Here is a 21,014-nt window from a genome sequence, read left to right as displayed (position 1 = left end):
AGCTTCCTCCTCCTTACCTGGGTTCTCCACCCACTCAGAAGGGGCAAAAGTAGGACACACTAATTTCCATACTCTTCATTCTGCCCCAAAAACTGATGGAAAGGGAAGTTCCAGGCAGCACTGAGACTCGGGGTGTGATCTCCTGTCATCCCTGCTCTCCATTTGCCAGGGCTGGGGGTGGTCACGGGCGGGTTCAAGGACTCGATCGCTTCCTCCTAGTGATTTCCGGGAAACCATTTAAAGGCAAGAATTTGAGGTGAACAATAATCAGCCTTTTCGGTGGCACCAAGCTGCCATGTACCATGTCCAACTTCACCCCACACCCATTAGAGAACATTTCTGAGAGGCCCCCTTTCAGGTCTCAGTCCTCTCCAGACTGAAAGATGCCCTGAAGGCCAGGAGCATTGTGGGACCAATCCAAAGAGGACACAAAGGCCATGACCAGGCACAGAATTGCCCCGGCCTGTGAACGCTAGGTATCCTGGGGCCGCGGAGCAAGCCGAGTTCACCAGGTCTCATTCATCTTCCAGTTCAACTTCACTAATTATCTTTCCCCTTTAAAGGTCCTGAAGTTTCTGGAACACCCCCCAATCTGCCACCTCAAGGAAGCCATCTCTGATTAGGAGGGACAGGAAATAGATGTCCCAGCCCACTCACTTTTCTGCCTGCCAGATGTAAAATGTGAGGCAGAGGAGTGCAGAGGCCTGAGAGCTAGAGCACAAATGTTTGTATGGACCAGATGAAAGCCAGAGTAAATTCCAAGAATTTAAGGGGAGCCGTCAAGTCCCATGATTCCGGTATTTGGGGCACCGTGACTTCAGACAGCAGAGGGAGAATCATCTGAGTGGTGTTACACACAGCACTGTCCAGCGGCCCCTTCCTTCCCTTGCCAGATGAAGGAGGCACCATTGGAACGCCCCAGAGGTGAGTGTGAAGAATACAGCTGTGCATATCCTGCCTACGGGCCTGCGTGGATCAAGGGATGGGCCTCCAGCTCATTTTCCTCATCACCACGGCTGTGTTTTGCCGACCAGTGACTACGTGGAGAAAGGAGCTTTGATAATCCTGTGCTAACCTCTAATTTCTTTAAAGGCCTATTTCAGTTGAAACAAAATGATCTTAACACCACACCAGTGCCCACACTAACAGGACCCCAGGGAAACACTGGAACCCCAGGAGGCGCTGAGACACAGGCCCTGGGAAGAAGTGGCAGCCCTATTGGGGCGGTATGGCTGGCACAGCCGCCCAGGAACTCAAGGATAGCAAGGGCGAAGGTGAGGGCAGCACTGAGGGGGTTCACCTTGGAGCCCACGCAGTGCTCAGGGGTCCAGCGCAGTCGTGATGGAGACCATGCTGATGAGGGAAGAGCAGGGGAGCCACACTGAAAGGGCCCATTTTTTTCACCTCCAAATGGGACCGTGTGCCTCAAGAAGCAGGAGTTGTGCTGTGTTTAGTATTCCTGGCATAGTACTTGGCGTTTTCTGAATGAACGAACACTATACAAGGGTCTTGTTGAGTCATCAAACATGTAGGGCTTTATTATTGAAAAGGCAGTGGGATCACTTCCCTGCACAAAAAGCCAGGTGTAGTAATCACCTTTTAAAAAGTATATGAAGGGCTGAAATAGAGGAGGTAAGCATCTTAATTGCTGCGAATTTCCTTCAGCTGAGCATGGGCATCAACCACCTGTGGCTTCGATAAATCTGTGCTAAACCCAAACCTTCCAAAAAGAAAAGCAGCACATTGTTCTGGCTGAGGTGATTTCTAGTCAGTGGACCATGGCCAGTGCCTCCCATGCAGCAGGACCCAGGAGGCGCTGGGACGGAGGCCCTGGGAAGGTCAGTGGCAAACGCCAGGTTCTCCCCACCAACGGCAGCTGTTGATCAGGAACCAGCACCCCCGCAAACTGGCGGAGGTACCAAGGCTGCAAACCCTCAGGAAAGGGGCTTGAAAGAAGAGCTGGAATAAAGAACCGTGCAGCCAGGGCCTAGAGCCCTGTCCGTATGTGTGCGCCACGCCCGTGGAAGACGCCATTCCAGAAGTGGGCAGTGTTTACCAGTGGAGCGCCCAGGGCTTACTCACCGCAGCTGCGTCTCACTGTGGCCTGGGCCTCTCCCTGCGCAAGGAATGATCATTCCCACGAGATGGTAGCTGTCCTGGGAGTGGATCTCAGGGCACAGGCACACATGTAGCGGCTCAGATCCTGTTCTCGAGGTGTTTCGAGCCACGACCGTCTTGTCTAGGACACAGGCCTAGTCTGCCAGTCCTCAGGACCTGACACCCCTCTTTTCCCTCTGGCCACACTTGCCCCTCATCTCATCAAGAAACGGGCCTACTTTGGCTAAATGGCTTCAGGACCACAAGAGGCTACCACCCGAGTAAAGAACACACTTGATCTCCCGTCAGAACCCCTTTCCAGCTCCCAAGGACTAGTCACCATGACCTTCCCCTGCCCGAACCCACATGGATGAAATGACTGGCACAGGTGTAGGAAGCAGGACAAGAGGCCCAGGAGGGACTTGGTAACCTGCCTGCTTGCTTTACCCTGTTAGAAAAACTAAACAGGGCTCGTGACCCAAAGCACAAAGACCAAAACACACTAAAGGCACAGCCCAGGCCAGTCCCTTCTGAGCTGCTCCCAGGAGCCCCGCGTTCCTGTAAAGGGCACGTTAAGCATGCCGGCTCCTGAGACTAGGCCATCTGCTGTCAAATTGCGTGGTCAGGAGTGGGGCCCTCAGATCAGCTGTTTAACCAGCATCACTGAGAATTTTGATGCATGCTAATATCTGAGAACCACTATCTGAGACATAACTTTCCTTTTTCAGATGATCATCTTTAGGCCTTGAATAAAATTCAACCCCGCTCCCCTTCTTCAGTCATTTTTTTGGTGTATTCCTTCCCCTAATAAAGTAAAACACTTTAACCAGAAAAAAAACAAAAGCAGAAAAACAGCCACAAGAAAGCCTGAGAACCCATGCCTCTTAACAGAAGTATCAAGCCATTGATTTTTACTAACATGAGGACCTACTATGGTTGTGTGAACACGTCACGTTCATCACATTCCTTTTTGATTTCTGGATCACTGTTCTTACCCCCTTCCTTGAATTACTACTTGGCGGGTAAGGAAAGGGCAAGAACTAAGTCCAAAGGACAGTAAGAACACTCGTAGCAACAAGGCTTTCGAATAAGAACTCTGCCAGGGTCAAGGTCTCAAGTCTTCTGTGTTTCAGCCTGCATTTATTTCACACACCAGCAGCAGGTGCATGACACAGGGTTTGGGCGCGGGGGCCGGAGGGGAGCTGGAGTTCTCATTCAGAGTTAGAGTGGGTGACAGCAGGGAGAGGCCTGGGCTGTAGTGTACGTGGAAACCGTCCTCAATGGGACGTCATCAGCTCCATGCTTTTATTCTTCGACTCTCCGAGCCGTCAAGGCCAGATGAGGTGCCCGGGCTGCACGCCCCAGAGCACCCTGCACCTCTCCTGTTACGGCTCTTACCACACTGTTCTGGCATTAGCTTCTCACTTATCCACAACCACCCTCGTCTCCTTTTAAGCTTCAGTTCGGCTTATCCCTGGGTGTGTGAAGTATAGGTAGAAGTTTGTTCCTGTGTACACTGCAATCTTTAGGCCCTGGAAACGTAAGAGTTAGGCCTGAATCCTAAGACAAGCTCCCATTTGTACTCACGAAACCATTCTACTTAATTGCTTTAAGCCACATAGGTTGTTTTATTTACCAAGAAATGTATTAATAATTTATAAAAGCCATAAAAAAGCCATACATTTAAGAAGACAGCGAAGAACATCACTTTGAAAAGGCCGACTTTTTTTTTTAACCATCAGTGAATATGCACTTTACAAATCTACAGAGAACTTTTCTCTTTTTGCATTTGTTCCACAGCATTCTAGCTAAGAGTACGAAATAGGAGCTGAGCAAACAGTACATGAAGACAGCTCGGAGCCCTCGGATGCCCAGAAAAACCGAACAGCCTCTACATGTCCACATACTCCCCAGTCAGAGGAAACCATGAGGACACACGAGGCCCCTGGCGTGAGGGGACTCAGCACGTACAGGCCTATCATCTGGGAATGACTCCAGGGTTCAGGACATGTTTTTGAAACTTCACTGCTATGAGGCCGGAGTGGGGACAAGTCACCGAGCTGATGAAGCACAGACGCACTGGCAGCACAGCCTTGCTGTTTTCTCCCCGTCTTCACATGTTGCGAGACACTGTAATTGTACCTACACATCTGAGAAGTCACAGAGGACTAGATGGTAGACTGTCTACGAATCCCAAGGGCAACTGGAAATCAACTGGTTTCATACATAGACAGGTTTGTTTCCAGGAAAAAGGGACCAAAGCACAAGACAAGAAAACTTTTCAGATGATAACCATGTTCTTTTGATAATATCTTCTCTATGTGGAGTCCACTTGTTCGGGTCACAAAGACCTCGACCCAACAGCAAGCAGACACTAAAGGGACGTCACACCCACTTTAACAAAGGGAAGGCACACAAATGAAATAAAAGCACCTAGTTTGAAAGAAACAAGGGGAACTGAACTTAAAAAAAAAAAAAATTCCAAGTTGGATTTAACAATAATTTGTTTCCAGAACAAAGAAATGTTTCTAGCTACAACCTTTTCCAAAACTGCCAGTCACCACATACACGTTCCCGTCTTGCGTGTTGGAGCTGCCCGTCAGGCGATTTTAGCCAGCCATTTCTCCACGTCCTGGATGTCCGCCGAGCTAGTGTCCCCTCGTCCGCCCTTGGCACTGCACTCCAGGAACTCCACTTTGAGGGGTAACTGTGAGAATTCAAATTCTTTGCCTTTCTTTCCCAGCTGAGCAGGGGCAGGGCTGGAACTGTCCAGTGTGCTGGGGGCAGCAGAACGGGTGACTCGTAAAGTGTTGCTGTAGGGCAAAAGGAAAATGAGTCAGGCAGCAAAAGGAGATACAATTTGAATATCACAATTAAAGGGCTTTAGGATATCAAATTCCTTCCTAAGAATTTCAGCACTCATTTAAATACTTAATCATAAAACTATCATTTATGCTGTAACAACTGCTGAGTATTCCTTTACATTTACAGATCATGCTCTTGGACAGAAGAGAGAGATGGGGTCCTACCTTACAAGGCTAGCTGACAGCAGCTCGGTCACGGGTCACACCAACCTTCTTTCAGCCTAGCACCCCCTTCCATTAGGATCTGCATGATGCCACTTCTAAATATGTATTTTTAAATATATGCTATAAATATTATAAAAACTTAAGTTTCTGAAAGTTACGGGTAGGTAGATAGGGTATTTACATGTATCTAGAGTCTATCTGGATATAGAAGTGAGAAATCCACAAACTCCCGATTCTCATCTCCAATCTGGGCACAACTACTATTCTCCAGCCATCGGTACTGCACCACAAAAACCATCTCAGTTTAAATCACCCTCCTGCCACCTGCTGGCCTTAATAAAGAGTGCATAAACAAGGCTCGTCTGCTTCTCTCATCCCTTTCACTGTCCAGAAGCAGAGGAACACATACAACATGCTGCCAATCTGCTTTCTTACAAAATAAAGCGTTTCTTGGTGCTGTAACATTGCATGAAAATTAGCAAAGAATCCGTACGAAAAATAATGTAAACAATACCTTGTTTACAAAGACATACACACATATGGAAAAAGTATTCTATAGAACAAATAATACAAAATCAAGATATTACTTACCTCCTGAGGGAAAGAGGGAAAAGCTTTTGGGAAGAAGCACCTAAGTAAGGTGGTAGGTTCATGGGTATTCATTTTACTATTCTTCAAACTCAATATATGTGTCTATACATTCATTTATATGTAAGATATTTTATAATTAAAAAAAGGGAGGAAAGCCAAACATTATATGTATTCAGCTCTTGCCATAAGGCCATGTAGATATAGTAAACCTTGTTATTCAGAAGACTATGAAATGCTTCAATGCTGTTAGGGCCTAAGTCTCACTAACACAGGATTAAAACAAAATTAGACTCCTAATTTAACTGGTACTAACTCTTACAACTTTTTAAAATTTTACCTCACTGCCGTACAATACAGCATTTCCTTCTGTATTGTTTGTCTATGAATGAAAAGCAAATGGGCTAAGGAAAAACGTATTTTAAACATAGGAAGTAGACTATACTGCTTAATAAAAATACACAGATAATATGATTGCTTTTTTCCCAAAGATAATTTCCAACAATTGCAACTGAATTTTTAGAAAAAACAAATCATCTAATTGTTTCAATGTCCTTAGCCCAATGACAATCAATATGTAGTCTCAAGAGAGCGAGCATCAAGAGTATGGAAAGAGATAATTTCAGAAGGGAGAGTAAACACTGACAGACTGACATCAGCAAGATGGCAGAATAGGAGTTTCCAGCACAAGTCCTCTCACAAAAACATCAATCTGAATAATCATCCATGCAGGAAAATACCTTCACAGAAGCTAAGAAATCCAGGTCACAGATTATAGACCTGAGTGTAGCACAGAAATAAAAAAAAAAAAATGCACTGAAGAGGGTAGGAAGGACAGTTTCACATTACTAACGTTACTTCTCCTGCAAGCTTGCATAATGTAGCATTGGAGAGATACACTCCACGTGGGGGAAGGAGACTGAGTGAGCACTACTGTGCTAAAGAACCCAGCATCAGGCCAGCCCGTGGCCCCCAGGCCCCTCCTTTGGACCCAGGCGCCTGGCCAGACATGACAGATTCAGACTATAGGCCTACCCAAGTGGAAACTGGTGCCAGGCCAACTTTCACGAATCCAGGCAGTAGGCTGACCAGCCCATGGACTCAGGAGCCAGGCCAGCCTACCCAAGAACTCCAGCAGCAAGCCAACCCTGAATCTCTGGCCAGAGTGACTAAAGAAGGGCTTTCTCTGACAAAGCCAGTCTGTAAAAAGTATAAGTACTTGCTTTTTCAAGTGTGCAAACACCAATGCAGGGACACAAAGATCATAACTAATCAGGGAACTATGACACTATCAAAGGAACAAAATAAAGTACCAGTAACCAACCCTGAAGAAACGGAGATCTACAAACTGCCTGACAAAGTACTCGTCTTCAAAATAATCGTCTGAAAGTTCAGTGAGCTATAAAAGAACACAGAGTGACAACTCAACAAAATAAGGGGAACAATATATGAACAAAACGAGAAGTTCAACAGAAAGAAATCATAAAAAATTCTGGAGCTGAAGAACACAATGACTAATGTGAAAAATTCAGAGCTTCAGCAGCAGAGTTGATCAAGAAGAAGAAAGAATCAGAGAGCTTGAAGACAGATAATTTGAAATTACCCACAGAGCAGATCAAAAAGAAAGAAGAGTGAAGAAAATCTACATAACTTATGGGGCATCATTATGGGAGTCCCAGAAGGAGCAGAGAAAGACAAAGAAGCCAAGAGCTTATTTAAAGAAATAATGGCAGAAAAGCCCCAAAGCTGGAGAGGGCAATGAACATGCAGATCCCTTGATCCCAAAGAACTCCAAATAGATTAAAGAGAGCCTCACAGGGACACATTATAATAAAACTGACAGAAATCAAAGACAAAGAGAGAATTTTGAAAGCAGCAAGACAAAAAAGCCAATTGTCACAAAGAAGGGAAACCCCACTGACTAAAAGTGGATTTTTTATCAGACCCTTGCAGGCCAGTAGAGTGGGACGATAATATTTAGCGCTGAAAGAAAAAAAACTTCCAACCAAGAATACTATACCCAGCAAACTGACCTTCAGCTACGAAGGAGAAATTAAAAACTTTCCCAGACAAAGTTGAAGGAGTTCATCACCACTACACCTGCCTTAAAAGAAATTCTTAAGGGAGTTCTTCAAGGTGAAATGAAAGGATGCTGATTAACAACACAAAACGTATGCAAGTGTGAAACCATTACAGTAAGAATATGCTCAGATTCAGAACACTCTAATACTGCAATGGCGATGTATAAATCACTTTTAACTCTAGCGTAAAAGCTTAAGACAAAAGTATTAGAAAAAGCTATGGCTAAAAGGTACAAATAGAACTACCACCATGACTCAGCAATTCCACTTCTGGGTACTGTGTTTCCCCGAAAATAAGACTTAGCCAGACAATCAGCTCTAATGAGTCCTTTGGAACAAAAATTAATATAAGACCCGGTCTTATAGTAAAATACTATATATTATATATATATATATACTATTTATACATGTAAAATATATAATATAATATAGCCTTATATAAGACCGGGTCTTATAGTAAAATATTATATATATGTGTGTGTGTGTGTGTGTATACATATATATAATATAATATAGTCTTATATAAGATTGGGTCTTATATTAATTTTTGCTCCAAAAGGCGCATTAGAGCTGATTGTCCGGCTAGGTCTTATTTTTGGGGAAACACGGTATTTATCCAAAGGAATTGAAATCAGGAATCAGGATCTTGACAAGGCATCTGCACTCCCATGTTCACTGCAGCACTATTCACAACAGCCAAGACACGGAAGTAACCTAAATGTCCACTGAAGGATGACTGGATAAAGAAAATGTAAGACATATATACAGCGGAATATTATTCAACCCTGGAAAAAAAGGAAATCCTGCCATTTGCGACATGGATGGATCCAGAGGACATTATGCTAACTGAAGTAATAGACACAGTAAGACAAATACTGTATGATCACACTCATTTGTGCAACCTAAAACAAGCAAACACACAGAAGTAAAGAATAGAATGGTGGTTACCAGGGGCAGTCGGGAGGGTGAAATGGGGGAGATTATGGTCAAAGGGTATAAAGTTTTAGTTATGTGAATAAATAAGTGCTAGGGATCTACTACACAACACAGTCTATAACAATACTACACTGTATACTTAAAATTCGCTAATAGGGTAGATCTTATGTTAAGTGTTCTCATAAGTGTTCATACTTATGTTAAGTATGAAACACACATACACAGATTTAAAGGGTGCAGAGGGAAACTTTGCAAAGTAATGGAGATTTTTATGGCCTTGGTGGTGATGCTTCTGCAGGTGTACACTTATCCCAAAATGCACTGAGTTGCATACTTTAAATATGTACAGCTTTTTATATACTTCAATAAAGGAGTTTAAATTTTTTCTTTGATATTTAATTTGAAGGCATAATGTCTTTGATAAATCTGATTAAGTGGCTTATTTTATTCTTCTATTTATATATTAAAAGTTTAAAACATGTTGAATTAAATGTATCATTCTCAATTAAAAGAAAAAAAAAGAAGCCACAGAAAACGATAAACCAGAGACCAAGGCTGGTAAAGTTTTTCTGTAAAGAGTCATAAATTAAATATTTTGGGCTTGTGGGTGACATTTAACATCTGTACATATTTTTCTACTTTTATTTTTTTCACCTGCCCTTTAAAAATGTTTGCATGAGTCTGCTTGCAGACCTGGAGCAGGAGTTCGTGAACTCCTGAAGCAAACCATATTCTACTAGACTCTAAGCTCCTGAGTATAGAAACAACATGTCATTTCTTCCTATCGCTGCATCCTGAGTGCAGGGCGTGGCATACACTAGATGAAGTACAGGTGCTTGTTAAATGAATACAAGAGTAAGTCAATCAGAGTGGGGAAAAAAGGTGCTAAAAGTTGAATTTATACAGTTTTTCCTCATCAGATCTTTTAATAAAAAAGTCCTTACACAACAGCAATAAGAAAACATCAACTTGTTTATTATAATACTGGATGGTATCTCCTACATAAACAAGCTGTTAGCTAGCTCTCACAAATTGGCAGGACACAAAGACATGCTAGATTCCTTAAAATTCAAAAGCTTATTTAGCTTAATTTATAAAATTTTAAACACGAAAGTCAAGCTAAGTAATATTGCCACGTAGCTTTAAAATAATAAGCTACAAAATAGTATCACAGATTTTTATATTCTCCCAAAGTGTTTCTTTCTTATTCTGACAACAAAAATTTCCATGGCTTTCAAATTTTTTAGTTTCTAAAACCTTTGTCATCTACTACAAAGAAACTAGAAACGGGGAAAATAAATTGAGCTTAGTCTCAATAAACCTCAGATCATCTTTCCACAAAAATTTTAAATATTTATAAATACTCCATTAATGCTTTTTATAATTCCATTAATTATTTTTTCATTTATTTAACAAGAATATTTCACACTGATCTTCAGGCTAATTGTGATAGTCGTACACAACCAAAGACCTTAGGCAGTATAATTCATATTTCCTAAATGTTAAGATACAGAATTAATCAATAGGACTCCAATAGGACTTAATTCATACTTACAGTTCTTTCTCAAGCTGCTGCTGAATTAACTTTGCTGATTTTGCCATTGTAATGTCTGTAAAAAAAAAAATAAAGACATTGTTGTATTTTAAACCAGAAAGGGTCTTTTCCTAAGACTTCTTGCACATATGGAAAATTCCTATTTAAACCAGTAAGTTTCTCCCCCCGCTTTTTTAAAAGAGCTTTTTATCACTAGTAGCTTCATTACCAAAGTAAGTTTTACATTTGCATGTATAGGTTTTCCTACAATAATGCTTATAAATATATTAAGCTGGTGACTCTAAAATTGATTAGCTCTTTCATAAAAGTTTTCCATTAAATTAACATATATGTAACATATTAACATATACTTTTAAATTAACATATATGTAAGTCCAGCCCGTGTAACAAAAAGAAAACCCACCAGCTTTGTGACTGTAACAAGAGCCTTCACTCCAATCAAAATATCCTACCTGTCATATAATAGTAACCTAAGTACCTTTCCAGCTGATACTAAGATTACCATCAAGTACACATTGGTAAGAAACAAGTGCTGGGCTGACACACAGCAGAAGCCAAATAAATATTATCCCCTCTTCTTACACTGAATAGAAGGAATAAAGAGAAGGTCAGGTCATGCTCCTAAGACCAATTCCTGATTAGGCATTGTTAATTACCTGCTCACTTCTGAGAAATGTGCTGGGCTTTTCACAGAATCAGAATTTTAGATCTGAAAGAGGCCTGTAAAGATCAACTAATCTATCTTATTTTAGAGGTAATGAAACTGAAGCCTAGTTTCATTGGATGTGATTAAAAGTTTTTAATGGCTATGAGATTAAAGAAAAACAACCAGTGCAAGCAAGCTCCCCTTAATGAAATGTGCTGGATGGTAAACTTGTGTGAGAGACTCTATCTGTTCCTCCACAACTGTTTATCTGGTATGACATATTGTCAATCTGATGAACTTAACAAGGGAAAGTAACATGATTTATAATTAAAAAAACAACACTGTATCAAAGAAAAATTAGTACCTTAATAATTATTAATAAAATTAATAAATTAATAATCCTTTGTCATTCCTTAGAACAGCCTGGTAAGAAGACTAATGAAAATGCAGGCATATGTATTTTCAGATTTAAAAATCCTTCAATTTATAATCCATTAGCAGTTGTCTCTCACCCTGAATAATAACAATTGTAGATAACTATATTAATTCTTATTTGCTATCCCAGAAAAACCTGTTATTAGAGGCAAAAAAACCCCCATGGTGTTACCTTGCTTATTGCAGGCAATTAAGAATGCTGGGGAGTTTTTCAGACCCATACTGTCAACCAGGACTTGATACAGAAACTCAGCCACATCTTTCACCTCTCGCTGGAAGGCTGCACTATCCACAACAAACACGACAGCCCTGGAGGGGGAAAGAGAAAAACAGGCATGTGAGCATGCCACAGTGCAACATTAAATTGAAAAACTGTATCCTTAATTTTGTCCAATTCAATCCTAATGAATAACACAGAACACACTCACATGCAGGTATGTGCACATGGCATCACATATACAGTCGTCGCTCGGTCTCTACAAGGGATTGGTCCCAGGACCCCCCCAAACCGTGCCACAGACACCAAACTCCTTGGATGTCCAAGTCCCTTAGATAAAATGGTATAGTATTTGCATATAACCTACACATATGCACACCCTCTCATGTACTTTAAATAATCTCTAGATTACTTGTAATACCCGATACAATGTAAATGCCATGTAAAGAGTTGTTACACTGTATTGTTTAGGGGAAAATGACAAGAAAAAAGTTTGTACATGTTCAGTACAGACACAACCATCATAGGCCTAACACAGTACACATCAGTAACAACATAACTTTTTTCCCTCCCGAATATTTTCAATCCGTGGTTGGTCGAACCCACCATTGTTGGCTGCACCGAGGGTGAGGAACATCTAAGAACTGTGCAGCAACTACAAAAGATGTAACATATATGTAATGGGAATTTTAGGAGAAGAAAGGAACAGAAGTATTTGAAACAATAATGACTAGGAATTTCCCCCAAATTAATGTCGGGCACCAAATCACAGATCCACAGAAACCACAGGAAGCTCAGAGAACACCAAGCGGGGTTAATACCAAAAGAACTACACCTAGACATATTTTCAAACTACAGAAAATCAAAGAAAAAGAAAAAAACCCCAAAAAAGTTAGGAAAAGAACTCTTATCTATAGAGAAAAATAAGAATTACATCCAACTTCTCCTAGAAACCATGCAAGCAAGAATAGTGAAGTGAAATATTTAAAGTGTTTAAGAGAAAAATCCCAACAATAGAACTCTATACCCTGTGAAATTTATAGCATTGAATGCATATATCAGAAAAGAAGACAGACCCAAAAATCAATAATCTAAGTTTCTACCTTGGGAAGCTGGAAAAATTAAGAACAAATTAAATCTAAAGTAAGCAGGAGGAAAGAAATAATAAAAGAGCAGAAATCAATGAAATTGAAAACTGGATATCAATGAGAACATCAACAAAACCAAAAGATGGTTCTTTGAAAAGATCAATAAAATTGATAAACTTCTAGCCAGGCTAACTACAGAAAAAAAGAGAGAGGACATGAATTACTGATATCAGGAATGAAAAGAGATATCACTACAGATCCCATGGACATTAAAAGGGTAATAAATACCATGCTTCTATGCTGACAAATTTGATAACCTAGGTGAAATGGTCTAATTCCTTGAAAGACACAACCTGCCAAAACTCACACAAGAAATACACAATCTGAATAGGCCTAAATCTATTAAAGAAACTAAATCAATAATTAAAAACCTTCCAAAACAGAAAGCACTAGGTACACATAGATTCATTGGTAAATTCTATCAATCATTTAAGGAAGTTTATACATTGTTAGATGTCAACTAAACAAATTTTTAAAAATAAAACATAACAACTCTCTACAATCTCTTTCAGAAATAGAAGCGAAAGGGAATATTTTCTAACTCATTCTATAGGTCAGCATTTCTCTAATACCAAAACCAAAGACACTGGAAGAAAATAAAACTATAGGCAAATACCTCTCATGAACACAGATGTAAAAATACTCAAAATATTAAAAAATCAAACCCAAAAATGTATGAAAAGAATTATACACCACAACTAATAGGTTCTGGACCCAATTCCAACGTAGGGGATGAGGGTTCCCACCATCACCAAACAGTATTCCTGACACCAGCTAGGTGTCCTACAATTCAACTCTATTCTGACACTATCTACCTGAAGATAGCCTAAGATTCCCCAGGTTAAGGGCTGAGTCCCACAAGATTGCCCTCCACTTCAGATGTGAATTCACAAGCCCAGGTTATTACCTGTGCTTCTGACTGACTGGCCACATACGGGAAGTTCCCACAACTCCCTCCTTGGGTTCGATTAATTGGATAGAGCAGACCTCAGTCGCCAGTCCCAAGTCCAGGTTGTTACCTGTATTTCTGATGGGCTATAAATCAGAGGTTCCCATGACCTGTTCCTTGGATTCAATTAATTTGTTTGAGTGGCTCACAGAACTCAGTAAACCTATTTATTCATTAAATTACTGGTTTATTACAAAGGATATTAAAGGATACAAATCAACAGCCAGATGAAGAGATACACAGGACGAGGTCCTGAACAAAGGACCTTCTGTTGCCGTGGAGTTTGGGTCCTACATGGTGGCATGTGGAAGCATCCTGGTTCCCCAACCTGGGACCTCTCTAAACCCCACCCTTTGGGTGTTTACGGAGGCATAACTACTTAGGCATGGCTGATTAAATCATTGGACAAGGCGACTGATTCAAACTTTAGCCCCTCTCCTCTCAGGATGGGACTGGAAAGGTGGTTCTCCTGGCAACAAGATCCCATCTGTAGGTGCTTTCCAAAAGTCAGTTCATTAACACAATAAATGACCTTTATTGCTCTCATACTTAGGAAATTCCAAGGATTTTAGGCGCTCTGTGCCAGAAACAGGAAGAAGATCAAATATATATTTCTTATTATAAATTACAGTATCACAATAACCAAGTAGGATTTATCTCAGGTATGCAAGGCTGGTTCAACATTCTAAAATCAATTAATGTAATCAATCACATCAATACACTACAAAAGAAAAACCACATGATCATATCAATAGATACAAAAAAGCATTTGACAAAATCTAATATCCATTCATGACAAAAAACTTTCAGTAAACTAGGAATAGCAGGGCACTTCCTCAACTTGATAAAGAATATCTACAAAACACATATAGCTGATATTGTATTTAATGGTGAGACATTTGATGCTTTCCCTCTACGACAAAGAACAAAGCAAGGATGTCCCCTCTCACCACTGCTTTTGGAACATTGTATGGAATTCCTAGCTAAGCCATTAAGATAAAAAAAGGAAATAAAACATATATAGATTAAGAAGGAAGAAATAAAAATGTTTTTGTTGGCACATGAAAGGATACAAGGTTAATACCAAAGTCATTTGCATTCTCAAATATTAAGAATGAACAATGGAATTTGATACTAAAAACACAATACCATTTACCTTAGCATCCAAAAAAATGAAACTTTGGTATAAATCTAAGAAAATATGTACAAGCTCTATGTAAGGAAAACTACAAAACTGTGATTAACAAAATCAAAGTAGAACTAGGTAAACAGAGATATTCCACATTCATGGATAGGAAGACTAAGTAGTGTCAGCATGTCAGTTCTTCCCAACTGGATCTACGTATTCAATGCAATCCCAACCAAAATTTCAGCAATTTATTTTGTGAATATTGACAAATGGATTCTAAAGTTTACATAAAGAGGCAAAAGACCCAGAATAGCCAACACAATATTGAAGAACAAAGTCAGAGGGCTGACATTGTCTAATCAATACAGTGTGGTATTAAAGAAAGAACAGGTCAATACAGCAGACGAGAGTCCAGAAAGAGACCCCCATAGTCAAGTGATCTTTGACAAAAGAACAAAGGCAATAAATACAATGGAAGAAAAATAGTCTTTTCAACAAATGGTGCTGGAATAGGTAGATATCTACACGCAAAAAAAAAAAATGAATCTAGATACAGACCTTACACCTTTCACACAATTAACTCAAAACTGATCACATACCTAAATGTAAACTACAATACTATAAAACTCCAAGGAAATAACACAGGACAAAATCTAGATGATCTTAGTGAAAATCTAGATGATGTTAAGCAATGAGTTTTAGATACAACACCAAAGACACAATCATGAAAAGAATCAATAAACTGGACTTCATTAAAGATAAAAATTTCTACTCTACAAAAGTCACTGTCAAGAGAAAAAGAAGACAAGCCACAGACTAGGAGAAAATACTTGTAAAAGTTGTATCTGATAAAGGACTGCTATCCAAAATATATAAAGAGCTTTTAAAACTCAACACTAAGAAGATAAACGACCCAATTAAAATATGGGTCAAAGATCTTTACAGACACTTCAAACAAAATAGATTGATAATCTGAAAAGATGCTCCACATCATGTCATCAGGGAAATGCAAATTACAACAATCAGACGGCACTATATACCTATTAAAATCCAGAACACTGACAACACTAAATGCTTGTGAAAATGCGGAACAGGAACTCTCATTCATTACTGACGTGAATGCAAAATGATACAGCCACTTTGGAAGGCAGTTTGGCAACTTTGCACAAAACTAAACATACTTTTACCGTATGATTCCACAGTGGTGCTCCTTGATATTTACCCAAAATCTAAGTCCATACAAAAACCTGCACATGGATGTTTATAGCAGCTTCAGAATTGCAAAAACTTGGAAGCAACCAAGATCTCCTTCAGTAGGTGAATGAATAGATAAACTGTGGTACATCCAGACAATGGCACATTAGCACTAAAAAGAAATGAGCTATCAAGCAATGAAAAGACATGAAAGTAACTTGGATGCATATTGGGAAGGGAAAGAAGCCACTTGAAAAGGCTATGTACTGTATGATTCCAACTATGACATTCTGGAGAAAGCAAAACTATGGAGACAGTAGAAATATGAGTGCTTGTCAGGGGTTAGAGGAGAGAGAGGGATGAATTGGAGCACAGAGGATTTTTAGGGCCGTGAAACTACTCTGCATGATACTAGAATGGTGGATACGTGTCATTATACATTTGTTCAAATTCGTAGAATTTACACACCAAGAGTGAATCCGAATGTAAAACAGAGATTCTGATGCATCAATATAGGTTCATCAGTTATATAAATGAATGAATTCGGTGGAAGACATTGACAATAGGGGAGCCTACGCATGCATGGGGGCTGGGGTACACGGGAAATCTCTGTCCCTTCTGTTCACGGTTTGCGATGAACCTAAAACTTCCCTAAAAATTGTTTTGTTCTTTTGAAATCACAACAGTCTCATCTGTACTAGATTGTTCATCATCACCCTCTTGTGGGCAAGGAAGCAACAACAAAGTATAAGTCCACACATCTTCAAAAAATAAGAAACGACCTCATTCCATCAAACCTAAGATTCCATCAAATAAAAGACATTGTTTCAAATACAACTAAGAAAGAGAAAATACTGCCAATTAAACTATAACACCATCAACTATGAGCAGCATTCCAATTTCATATACAAAATGTGTTTTAAAAATCAATGAAATGTGATATACTGATTTTCCTTGTAGGTTCTTATCAGGGTTAGAGACTAAACAAAAACACAGCATTTTAAACTGCAGCAGCACAAGAATTTTAGGAAATAAGCGTCAGCAACATTAGAAGAATACTGAAGAATTACATGACAAGGTTTAGCACTTTCTGAACACCCTGAGAAACACTTCCAACATTCTCTCATGTCATCCTCATAAAATCCATGAGGGTGGGCTGGCAACCCAGAAATGGCTGAGCCCAGGGTCCACGCTTTTCTACTCTAGGATATCCGTCTGCCTCCCGAACACCTCCACAGCAAACATGGGGGCCTTAATATACAGATTTCAGACAAGCCCATCCCATTTCCTACTTACCTTGCAGAAGCCTTAAACCGCTCTAAGAACTGAAGTCTCAAGCTCTCATGGCCAGGGAGGTCAATCAAGGTTAGGCTAGAGCCCTAAGGACGGCAGCAGTAACATTAAATTAATGCTTCAGTCCTGATTCACTTTCACAATATAAACCATTCTTATCCAATTTCAGATACCCGAAGAGTGGCCAATTAATTACTCAAAAAAATGTTCACTCATAATTAATTAATGAATCAAACAAACGTCCTCAAGTAGCTTCTATTTATAAATCATCAGTCAAGGAACAGCGAACAAAAACAGACAGGGTCCCTGCTCTAACAGGGCTTATAATCAGAAAGAGCAACACACTGTAAAATTACAACTTTGATAAATGTTCTGAGGGTACATGAGAAAACAGACCCTGTCTGGGGGAGTCAGGACAATGTGGTCCATCTGAGGCTGGGGAACTATACCAGTGTGAATAAAAGCCAAACATGTGAAAACAGTAATAAATATTCACAAACTAAATAACATAAGAACCTATACGTTACCATATAGCATTTACCATTATAGGGATTCCCAATCTTTGTAACAAAACATTCTTTTACATTTCCACCATAATTTAATTGTAAGTATTTGTCTACTAGACACATCATTTATTCCAACTCTGTCAGTATTTTCCGTCAATTCTTGATCCAGATGACATTGATACAGGGAGGGGTTATGCCCTTACTGAACAGACTCTTTAAGCACCCACTTAAGTCAGACCCCTGGATCGTTTCGCAGATGTTCTCCTTTATCCACAGCCAGCCTTAACCACTGTTCAGCAGAAGGAGGTCAGCATCATGCATAGATTTAACATAATTACAGCTGGGCGCATTATGACCTGTCACTTAGTCTGTGAAGTCTTTTATGGGTAAATATAAAATGTGTATTATCCTTTTTAAAAAAGAAAAATACTGGTAAAGAGTCTAGGGACCTCAGTTTAGGACCCACTACCACATTTCATATTTAGCACTACATCACACAGTATAAACAATCTAGAAGATATATTACTATTGAGAGAGAGAGAGAGAGAGAGAGAGAGAGAGAGAGAGAGAGAGAGAGAGAGAGAGAGAGAGAACGTGGGAGGGGGTGAGAGAAGTAAAAAACAGAAGGGAGGAATGTTCTACATATTCAATAGAAATATACAAGTCTCATATATATAATGTTAAGTTTTCTGAAAGCCACATTAAAAAAAACAAAAAGAAATAGGTAAAAGTACTTTTAAAAGTTTTTAATCCAACATATTGAGTAACTAAAGTATTACCCTTTTAACATAATAAAAAAAAAATCAAGACATCATTGGTATTTTACATTCTTTTTTTCATTTCAACTCTTCATAAGCTAGTGTATATTTTACACTTACAGCACCGCTCAATGTGGACCAGTCATATTTCAGGTGTTTAATAGTCACACGTGGCCAGTGGCAACTCTACAGGAAAGTACAGGTCTAAGGCATACCCTGGAATACCCCACTTAAAAAATCTGGTACAAGTGCCCCAAGAATTAAAGATCTCCCATACCTGAAATTTCAAAATCTGAATCCTTGAGAGTTTAAAAAAGGACTGGGCTAGAAAGACTGTCATTACTGAAAAAAGAAAAAATATCTCTAAGACATTTTAAATGATGTCTCTTTATCTTTGCTTGCAATGTTTAATTCTAGAGGCACCAGAAAAGTAGGGGGACACAAGAAGGGGACAAGGTCTCTAAGAACACCATTCTAATTCATCCATCTATACACCTATCTCATCAACCAGCTACCCAGACATCTCTCCATTCACTCACCAAATACTCATTAAGCATTAAAATTGGTTTGGCAGTCATTATCGACATCCTGGAGCTACAAAGGTATGTAAAAAGTCCTCTCATGATTCCTTGTTGGTATTTTTGATAGTCACATGTATACTCTTTAAGATATCCACTACAACACTGTTTGTAAAAGCAAAAGATTATAACAAACTAAATGTCTGTTAATAAGGTTCTTATTAAATAAGACATTAATTGTATGGTGCAGCCACATAACGGAATACTGTGCAGCTCATAAATCAAGCAGGTACAAATGAGGGAGAAAAAACAAAAATCAAACCATGTATCAGTCATATTGCTAAATTCAAAAATCAATCAATCAATCAAACAATGCTCAGAACAGTGTTAAAAGAAAAAAATTAAAGGATATACAGATATGTTCATATATATTAATACATAGACAATCTGGAAGAGTACACAGGAAAATGGGAAGTTACTACCTGTTAAGGAGAAGACCAGATAGTAGGGACAGGAAAGGCAAAATTACTTTTCACCAAATAACCTTTTTAACTTTTTGAATTTTTGTCCCATATACATGTATTACATATTCAAAACATGAATGAAAAGCAAAAGGTTTAATGCTCACCCTTAAGAACTCAAGGTAAAGTTGTAAAGAAGACACAGACACAAAAACTAATAAAATGTGATGTGACATCAGTGTACATGAGGTACAACAAAGCAGGGGAGGGCATGATGAAATTCGTTGCTCGGATGGTGAAGAACAGAATTTGACACATGGTCTATATTTACCCTTAAAAATAAGCCACACCCTTAGAATAATTTATCCTAGAAATGTCTTTTCCTGACACACCCAAGTGAAGTAAAATTGTCAGACTCCCAACATTCTAGGAATCCCTTACCCTGGTATTGTTGACTCTGTACACAGCAGAGCTATCAGTGATGGAAGTCTGAGTGTCTCTGTAAAGGCCCGTTAACAACTGTTAAAAAAAAAAAAGGAATAATAATAATATGGGGGAGATCAGAGTAAACACCTAAATAGCAAATCTTGAGAGCACTTTTGTTCTAACTCCCCTAGTTGAAAAGCACATATGATTTTTTGCCTTTTACTCGTAGAAAAATCTAATGAATTGCAAACTTCATTCCCTTCTTCCCAATGAAGAGATGGGGACAAAAAACACTATTATTTTCAAATAATAGTTTCAAATGTTTAGTGGCCAAATTTACTAACGCTCCATAAACATTTTTAATCATTAAAAATGATTAAAGATTATATTTCTTTAGTGGAAAGGAAATAATTTATACTCTCAAAAGGAGTAATAATGAGAAAATCTCTGCTACTCTTCACAGCAAAGAAAAACCAGTTAAAAACACTAAATAGATTAAAAATAAATAGGGAAAAGAAGCCTAATTAGCTCAATATGTCAAAGAATCATCCTTTGAAAAAGTTTCTTTGACAAGCTCTCAGGAGAGATTATACAATGAATTATACAGCATATACAGGTTACTGTCTTCTACCTCTTCAGTTGTTCTGGCATTCTTGGCCACGGCATGAAAGTAGTTACGTAAAGTCCTTAAATGGGATAAGGACTAAATATCAGTATCTGGCAAGTGCAAGGAAATAGAAATGGTCAAAGAATTCCAACGTATGAGTTTTCAAGTCTTTTTGTCCTCCCAGGTGAGTCAAGAATTAACCCCCAAATTTGTCAGCATCAGCTTCTTTTCCAAAATAAACCGTGGCTTCACAGGAATAATGGGATGCCCTAAAATTTCCTATCAAGTTTAAGAGAGATGTAAATCAAAGCATTTACTCTGACAAAGAGTAATGTTTTCCCGGAGTCACAAAGGCCAACAAGAAGAACAGCTCTTTGACTGCTCCTTCTGCTCCGGATGAACTTCCAGAACACTGTGGAATAGAGAAAAACAACCCAAATT

General features: G+C 39.2%; 1 protein-coding gene across 1 annotated transcript in view; it reads right to left on the bottom strand.

Annotated features, from left to right (window-relative positions):
- Positions 1-3,918: 3,918 nt before the first annotated feature.
- LOC117037207 (serotransferrin-like) overlaps positions 3,919-21,014 on the bottom strand; it is a 47,776-nt gene continuing 30,680 nt past the window's right edge. The window contains 6 exon segments of the mRNA XM_033133011.1: positions 3,919-4,910; positions 10,287-10,341; positions 11,540-11,676; positions 17,301-17,383; positions 19,982-20,059; positions 20,891-20,985. Of these exon segments, the coding sequence (XP_032988902.1) occupies positions 4,697-4,910; positions 10,287-10,341; positions 11,540-11,676; positions 17,301-17,383; positions 19,982-20,059; positions 20,891-20,985 (662 nt within the window). The 3' untranslated portion in view covers positions 3,919-4,696.

The sequence above is a fragment of the Rhinolophus ferrumequinum genome, chromosome 17 (assembly GCF_004115265.2).
Source record: "Rhinolophus ferrumequinum isolate MPI-CBG mRhiFer1 chromosome 17, mRhiFer1_v1.p, whole genome shotgun sequence".
Lineage (NCBI taxonomy): Eukaryota > Metazoa > Chordata > Mammalia > Chiroptera > Rhinolophidae > Rhinolophus > Rhinolophus ferrumequinum.
This window is presented reverse-complemented; position numbering and strand designations above follow the sequence as displayed.